This window comes from Anopheles funestus, chromosome 2RL, assembly GCF_943734845.2.
Source record: "Anopheles funestus chromosome 2RL, idAnoFuneDA-416_04, whole genome shotgun sequence".
In the NCBI taxonomy this organism is placed as follows: domain Eukaryota; kingdom Metazoa; phylum Arthropoda; class Insecta; order Diptera; family Culicidae; genus Anopheles; species Anopheles funestus.
In genome coordinates this window covers 11,926,282-11,935,374 of record NC_064598.1, presented here as the reverse complement: position 1 = coordinate 11,935,374, position 9,093 = coordinate 11,926,282, and the positions used below count along the sequence as shown (strand labels likewise).

At 38.6% G+C, this 9,093-nt stretch overlaps 1 protein-coding gene across 1 annotated transcript; it reads left to right on the top strand.

Annotated features, from left to right (window-relative positions):
- The first annotated feature begins 3,815 nt into the window (after nt 1–3,815).
- LOC125765498 (uncharacterized) lies at nt 3,816–5,059 on the top strand. Its single transcript, XM_049430704.1, has one exon. It carries the CDS (start codon nt 3,830–3,832, stop codon nt 4,796–4,798), a length of 969 nt encoding a protein of 322 aa, XP_049286661.1. The 5' UTR covers nt 3,816–3,829; the 3' UTR covers nt 4,799–5,059.
- The last annotated feature ends 4,034 nt before the right edge of the window (nt 5,060–9,093 follow it).

Here is a 9,093-nt window from a genome sequence, read left to right as displayed (position 1 = left end):
TCCAAAAGCGATCCAGGGGTGCGCAACCGTTTGATGGTTGTTTTTTCGCTTTTGATGTATTTCGTAAGCTATTGATATATGTTTTTATATTTAATGGGTTTCATTCACTGTACTTTTTAGTGTATTTTATTGCACTTATTTAACTATTTTATTGTGGAAAATTATTTGCTTAGTTTTGCAAGATTAGTAACCCTGTTTTAATGTTGGGTTTGTTGAGTAGCAACATTTGTGTTCACTATTCACATTGAAAGATCATTTTACTTGATTTCATTCCACTTTATTGCGTATTTTATCATAATTAACTATAGGTTAATCTCTTTGGTTTTCAAAACAATTTGATTTTTCAACTGTTTGAATTACAGATTGTGAGATTTTAATAATCTTACTCACTCTTCTGTATGCTTTGTACACAACTTAGCAGCTTAGATTGAAAGTGGTTAAGAACAAGGCAAATAACACACTTTACCATTAAAGTTCCACCGAAGGTCAACCATCTTACTTTGGCAGTTTAGTAAAAATCGATCTTTTGCGCGATCGGTGTTGACTGTTTTGTCGAGCATGAGCAACACGCGGTCTGTGTCACAGTGAACGGAAACATACAAAACATAAACAAACAGCTCGAACGCTCGTATTCGACCCGGTCCCCATTGGACCGTTGGACGCCGTTAGTACCGGAAGCATTCGGACCCCGAAAGAAGATTACCAGCGTGAGTGGGTCCTGCCTGCCCCACCTTTGTGTCATTTCGCTCTTTCTTTTGCTCCCGCCCTGTTTGCATTTGTTTCATCTACATCATCGTAGTATTTCCGCCGTGCCGACTGTGCGCACGTTCGCCGGATTTGAGCATCCATAAAACGGTTCCGGGCGTAAGATGTGATGTAGGTTTTTGTTTGTTTACTGTTTAGAGCCGCGCAGGAAGGAAACACTGGTCGATCGTAGCCTACGCGATCGATGACATGCGGCAGTAAAAGCAACGACAACTACAGCAAAAAAAAAGCCTCATTGATGATGGTAAGATTTGACCAGTCGGATTATCTGCCACCGAATCGTACGGCGCGCAGTCCACTCATTCAATCGCAGCACAAAACGAAACGAACAACACCCCGAAATGGGTCAACGCTTCTATCGTTCCTTCGATGTTTGATACCATACTCTCCCCCAAAAAAAAACCTTAACGTGTGCGTTTTCGTTGTTCAAAAACGGAAAACATGTTCGATAAGTGGAAACACAAAACGGAAAACGACAGACCGCGTCAAAGCGCTTGTAACGCTAGAACATAAAATCAGGTCGGAAGAGGCAAAGTTTTGAATGAAACATTAGAACGATCGATGATCGATACACGCTGCGGGCGGCTATCGAAAACGTACGTCGCAAGCATGAACCGAACCGTTTGTGTTGTGTCGCCAGTGTATCGAGAGAGAGACTTGGTTTGGAAGAAGCAGTCGCGTACCGCTCCACGACCACGCACAGCATGTCGTCGGCTTGACCGGTCTTGACTGACTTTTCATTCATGAAAAATAGTGATTTACCTTCTGCGCGACTTCTTCTAGCCCCGTTGGCGGTCGTCGCCGGTTCCCCTTCGGCCGCCGGTTGGCGCGCCGGTTAAGCATTAATGAGACGTAAATCAACGAAACTGCGGAGTGTCTTGCGTGTGTGTGTTGGAGCGCCGAAGCGTTGGGTGCGCGTTTCGCGAAAGTTAATCTGCGCGACGCGATTGCCCACGTTCGATTCCAAATACGAGACAACATCATCAGGGCAAGTCGATCGATCGCACAGTCGCCTGCTGACCAGTTTTGTATATTTTTTTGTTTATTCTGTTTTTTTTTGTTGTTGCGTTTTCGTTTTGTTTTCAGGCGCCCGGTTCTTTTCTTTTTTTTATTTTGGTTTTACCCTAGCATGGATGTTTCTTCCTCGTTCACTACGCTGCCATACGGGTATACGATCGCCTTCTGTTTCTGAACATAAACATCAGAGTGTTCCATTAAATGATTAACCCACGCACGTGGCCTTATGTTTTGCAGCGAATTAAGTGGACAAATGTGCTACCCGGTCGGTGCCGAAATGTAACTTTTTTTTTCTTTTTTCATTTCGGTTTGCTCCCAAGAAGGAAGCAGATATTTACACCAGCAACATTTTCACTTGCTTCTGTGTCTGGGTTTGGCTAAGGGAAGTAAATTGTTTGCCATGTAGCACCGTACATTTGAATGCTATGGAACCTGATTCTTGTTATGCAGCATATTTATTTTTTTAACACATTATTCATATTTTTTCAACAAACATTTTGTCATAAAGTTATCGATTATTTGCATCTTATTTTGAAATAATTCTAAAGGATCTAACTATTTTATTGAACAATTAAGAATTATGAGCTGGGTTGCTGGATGTTTATAAATAGAATTAGACAGAAACTCCAGACTACCACACCAAGCACTTTGATTAATGAAGGATGTTGGTAAAGAATGGAAGGCCTTTAATTTATTTATGAACGGTTCTTGGGTTCTTCAGTTATGGTAAATATTTTTACTTGACTTGGAGAAACTAGAACGGAATCGTGATTTGTTTATAATTTCCGAAACGAAAGTAAACTCAAAGCTCAAATTAAAAGCTCCATTAGGTTGCCTACCACTGACTCGAATGAGTGCGCCATTCAATATTCAATATTGCTTGTATTGAGGTATTTGACACGAGACAGTTTGTTTAGGAAGGAAATATTAGACAAAAATTTTATTTTTCGAACCAAGTTAGAACTAATAAAAAAGCAATATTGTAAGAAATGACCTATGGATCCGAACAATTAACAATAAAATTGTGTAAGTAGTGTTGCAAACTGCTATATACCCTGTTTTAACGTTAGCAATACCTTAAAACACATACTAAATAACAATTAAACATGATTTGCATGATCAAACATTCATGCTTGACGGTTAGAAGGTGGAGATTTAAATGACCGCACCATAAATTCACCACTTTTCATTTTCCATGAAATATTTCAAGGCTTGTTCGAATTTTTCATTGCATGAAATATTTCATTTCAAAATAAGAAATGATTTTCGAAGCTAAACAAACGGATTGGATAAAAGCTCATTTTGAAATACATATTATAAAAAATAAAGGACAATTTTTAAAAAATGTATTACTTGTTTTATTCCGTCGGAAAAAGTTCTCTTTTCTGGTGAAAAAGAAATACGACGTTTCATCGTACTTTGAATGGGTTTTTGTAAAACAGTTTTTGAAGTTTTTTTTCGCTGCTCGTTTTGGTACATTTTCTACTTCAATTTTCTCACGTTTTAGTTTAATTTTTTATGTTTTCGTTCTTTAGTTCAGTTCAGTAGTTCAGTGTATCAGTTCTTCAGTTGGATCAATAATTTTGAAATAACTTTATTTATTCCAGCAACTTTCAATCCACAACACTTCACGAGATTACTAAACAAACAAGAAAAGGACCCATCCATACTGAACGATAGACAAGGAATAAATTGATAACTAAATTAAAAACAATAAATGGAATTTGATGAAACGATTGTATTCCTTTTTTTCGGTTATCTCATCTTTTAGATTGTTCTGTCTATATGAACGGCATCGATGATGAGCGATACAGGATAGAGAAGATTAATTGATTGCTTTATCTAATTGATAAATTTGTCAAACTATCATGATGGAAAGCACTTAACTTTCCCATTCCATCATTACATTTTCCATACGTGACGACTATATTGCTCTCGAACCGCATTAGTAACGCATTAGTCCCACGTGAGCCTTGGTGTATGAGTTTCGGCTGCCCATTGAAATACCGTTTTGTGAGGAAAGGCTACCGCTGGGGACAGCAAAGACATGAAAGTGACGACCGGACATCAGGAGCTTTTCGGATCGCTGTGGCGTTTTCCCAAGCGCGACGTCTTCGATTGTGTACCGCTGCATTACCTCATACTCAAGATGAGCGGCATGGGATGCATAACGCCGCGGGCCGGTATTCGTAACGGGTCCACCATGACGACGGTACTGGATGTTGGGCTGTTTGTGTGTAACCTTCTGGTGGCCGTGAGCATGATGGTTTATGGGACGTTCATGGCGCAGCGACACTTACAGTCACCCATCATGTTCATCGGATTGAAGCTGGTCAATTTCACCTGTTACGCGTCAACCATCTACGGTTTGATCAGCTGCTTTATTAATCGGCACGAGATCTGGAAATTCTACAACGAAGCATACGCCGTGGACGGAATGCTGGAGACACTTGGGGAACGTACCAACTTTAGCCGCAGCTTCGTAGTGTTCCTCATCTACTATGGAGCGGCCATGGGCACTTGCATGCTGGTGATCGGCTTTATGTACCGCGCAAACCTGCCCTTCATGTTGCTGCTGAATCTGGGCTATTCGTACTTTAGTCTCACAACTTTCCACATCGTCAGTCTAACGTGTGTGGACGTGGTTTGGGCACGGAACGCCCGTTTAAACAAGGCATTTGGGAAACAGTTTTCGCTGGAGGGTAGCATTGCCGATGGACCAACGTTGACAGTGTATGGGCCGAAGCAGATGGTGGTGCTGCGCCAAATAATGCAAACATTTGATAGTATTAGTGATCTGGCTGATAAGGGTAGCTTTTACTATGGCATCCAGGTATGCAGCCAATGGTCGTGTTTAAGATGGCGCAACCTAACGCCATATTGTGGTGTCTTTCGTTTCAGATTATGGTTAATGTTGCGGGTTCGTTCGTGTATTTACTGTTCTACACATTTGCCTTCACGTTGGTCATCCGGTCCGTGCTGCCGTTCGAGAGTGTGTTCGATGCTGGGCCAATAATTTCATATCTAATGTTTGCCTACAATGTATTTATTGTGGCTTGTTTCGGTAATGCGTTGAAGCAGCAGGTAACGTCGATTTGATCAATTCATACTTCAGCTGTTAAAAAAGTTTCTTTACTCCACTCTCTCTCTCTTTCTCTCGGTGCATTCTTATCAATTACTTTACAGGGTAAAATTACATCACAACTGATCGACAAAGCTATCAATTCGACGAATAATGCAGAAATAATTGAGATGGTATTGTGACGTGTCGTTGTCGCTTGACTGTCGTGTCAATGTAACCGTGAAACATTGTCCTGTTTGTCACTGCCATTTATTTCCCCCCCTTGGTGTTGTTGCAACCGAGAGCTTTTTTTTGTTTGTGTTTGCTGTTAGTTTTGATGATGTTTTCCACATCCGAAAGTTGTCGTTATCCTGTGTCATGTACGTTCTAGAACGGATGTGTAAAGGATTTTGTTTCTGTGTCAAAACGATGGCGATCCACACATATGTGTGTTAGTGGCTAACGTTAGTTTGATTTGCTATCGGTTTGGTTCATTAGAACGGGGGAAAAGCAAACGGTTTGCATTTTTTTATGTGTGTGTTTCATTCCATTCAATTCAGCTAAATGAAATTCTGTGTTAGTTGCTTGTTTTTTTGCTGTTTTGTTGTGCTGTTTGTTACATATGCGCGTTGTACGGTTGCTTGTTTTGACCACTTTGCACTGACACTTGATCATGCCCGCAATTGTTTAGAGCTTGGTTGAAGCTGTCGGTTCAGCTTTCGGTACATTTGGACGAAATGGACCTGAATGTGCACTACGGCACGAATGGTGTACCAACAGAATGGACCTTTGATTGCTTGTCCAGTTTACGCTGCTAAACGTTGCATTGAAATGTTTCGATTTTTGTTTACGGTGTAGCTTTTTGTCTTTGTAAAGAATCTTACTGTTTTCACGTGCTTTATTTTTGTTTAGCTTATACAACGTGTCTTAGATACGGGTTCATTTCATGCTTCATTGCTGATGATTGTTGTATGTTGCGTGGCGTTGTGATTTGACGCATGTGTCCATGACATTAGGATGTTATATATGTTTCCGAATGAATGCATCCAGAAGCTACCAAAAAAAAATTGCGTTAAATTCCTTCCTTTCCATCTTCTCGTTTTTTGTTATCCATTCCATATCGCACACGATTGGTGGGACGGGATTTCAATCATGCTGGCGTAAAACCCGGCTGATGGGTGGCAGTTGCGTATGTTTTTGATGCAGCTGGGCCATCGATCACCGATGATAACATGCGGACTTTTTCCATTCGACTGGACGCTGATTTTTTCGGTAAGCTTCCGCCAGCTTATTGCTTCTCAAACACGCTTAAACTCAATTTCAACCGATATGAGCGACGACAACAAAAAACAAAAAGCTGTGCTACTGATGAAGGTACTGAGGGGACGCAAAATAAAGGGTGAAATTTGCTTTCAAAACATAAACACTGTCGATCGTACTCGCGCCTTCCATCGGTGGCAAATTTGAAGGTGGTGCAAGAAAATGGTGCTTTATCAAGCATTTATCCCTATTTGCGCTTTATCGCGTTCAAAATACGATGGTAGAGAACAGGCTGATTGCCATGATGCTAGCAGATACTTTTATTTATTTTTCCAACAGGATAAAAAATATTTTCAAGCGTAAAACATAAAAATAAATTCTCTAGTCCAATCAATTAATCTACAGCACCAGTACTTTGTAAGGACGAGCTGAAACAACATCAAACATAACTTTCATGGATCAAATTTGAAAGCGACATTTGTTTAGGAAAAATCCCCTAACATGCTACAAAATAAATCGCTAAACCATTTTTGCACGAAATTCAATTAATATCCACATTGTGTTTTGTTTCAGATTTTATCGACCGCTGCCACCTACATCATCATTTTGCTGCAATTTGAAAGTGCAGGAAGTTCATCGGCATAAGGATGCGAAATCGTAAGACGATGGCTGCAAGAAGCATCCAGAAGAAAAAAAAAATCAACCTCAACAAGAGTTCTTGATAAGTGTTTAAACAAATGTCAATAAAAACAGCGACGGACAAATTCGAAACATTTGCCAATTGTTCAACGGGAACGTTTGCACAAAACACGTCAAGACACGCTGCAGATCGTGACAACACTTGCGCAAAACCCTGTACGGTCTGTGTGTGTGTCATGGTGCCCGGAAGGAATATTTCACGCAGCTTGCGAAACGCAACACATGTCTCGTCTTTTTATCTTCCAGTCATGTTCGGAATCCGTTTCAAGTTGACTGTTCTACAACCGTACGACGGTTCGGCAAGTGTCACCGTGGTGTCGTGTTTTTGCTGTCCGTAGCTGCAATAAGGGAGGACGGGCGGACGGGCTGGCGGTCCGCACCATTAACACCGCAGGGAAGATGAAATTTCTATTGTGCAAGTCTCGTGTGGTTCTTTTGTGTGGTTCTCATCTCGAAAAGTCACGCTTCTTCCCAAACGCATATGGGTGGTAGGTACCGGTGGCCTGCAGGGTATATGTAAGGCGAATGGATGATACATTCCTACCACAACAGCTCGGTGAATTTTCTAATCCAAAGACGTTGAACGTCAGCACATTGAACTGTGCAGCATTGCGCAGAACGGAGGACATTCGCATGGAGAGTTGGAGAGTAATTATAATTCTGATCGTGTGACAACAGTTCAATATTTTTGTAGCGATGCTTTTTCAATCATACACAACAAAGCGATACAAAACAAAACAAAACGGGGGCATCGAGAGCTCATGGGATTTACCTTTGATCAATGGAGCATATTTCTGATTCTGCAATAGAGCAACTATTGCAGCTTTGATATGTTTTGATATTTGCCCCTTTTTTATGTTATGCCCTTTTAGAATCGGATTCCTTTTTTTTTTGTTTTTGCTTTATGGTTTTTAGCACGTTCTGCTTGCTTTGGTTGGTTTAAACAATGGTGGTATGAATTTGAAAGAAATATAGATTACATGTAAAAGTTAGTTTCTTTTTTAAACGTAATACACTGTGACGGTTGAAATATATTTTGTATCATTCGTGTGGTAATTTATTTAATATTTTTTATTTGTTCATTTTTTCATTGGAAAGAGTATTGGGTTTACAAATAATTTTCCATCGTTTGACAATAGTTACATTAGGGATAATTCAATGTTTAACCCCCTTCCTCGGTATCGTAACGCAAAACGTAACGCATCCACTCTTTATTATTTTTGTAATAGTTTGGCCACCATCCTGCAGAGATGAGAATAACAACTCTTTTTAGTGAATCAACTCAGAGTGAATGAGTCGTTAGTAGGAGTCAGCTCGTTTAACCACTCATTTCGGAGTCATAAAATAACCCGGCATAAAATAAAAAAAACTTCTATATAAAAATTCTAAAAATTTGAAAATTTTCTAAGGCTTAGTTTTTTTTGAATAATTTTGCAAAAATTTAAAATGATTTATGTTAATGCCAATTGGTTGAAATAAGTTTCTTTTCACTCAAATAATGTTTTAAATAAAAAAAGTGTAAAAAATTATAAAAAAATTAAAAAAATGTAAAACCTTGGAAATTTCCTAAGGCTATAGCATTACTATTTTTTGAATAATTTTGCAAAATTTTATAAATTGATTTATTTTAATGCCAATTGGTTGAAATAGGTTTCTTTTGACTCAAATAGTGTTTTAAATAAAAAAAAGAAAAAAATTTGTAAAAAAGTAAAAATTATAAAACTTTTAAAAATTTCTTAAGGCTTACCCCTTACGTTTTTTTTGGGAAATTTTGCAAAAAAATTTAAATTGATTTATTTTAATGCCAATTGGTTGCAATAAGTTTCTTTTCACTCAAATAATGTTTTAAACAAAATAAAGAATGAAAAATTATAAAAAAATAACAAAATTCTAAAAATTAAAAAATTTCCTAAGGCTATAGCCTTAGTTTTTTTGAGAAATTTTGCTACATTTTGTAAATTGATTTATTTTAATGCCAATTGGTTGAAATAAGTGGTGAGTGAACGAAACTCATTCCATACAACGTTTCAACTCTCTAACTCACTCTTACTCACTTTGCACATCTCTACCATCTTGTCACACAAAAAAGGACTTTTTAAAGATTTTGTCAAGCTAATGGATCCATTCGATCCTTTTTTAGGATAAAGTTGGAGAAAAATAGCAATTTTGAATGGGAAGCAGTTCAGATGGGGTTCAGAAAAGAAGAAGCTGCAAACTTCTTTAAACACCCAATATTTATGTGATTTTTCTCCATTTCTAAATATACAATACAAACTTCAATTTTGATGCCG

What these genes read in the sequence shown, in the direction of transcription:
- LOC125765498 (XM_049430704.1), top strand. Translation starts at nt 3,830, where the DNA reads ATGAAAGTGACGACCGGACATCAGGAGCTTTTCGGATCGCTGTGGCGT.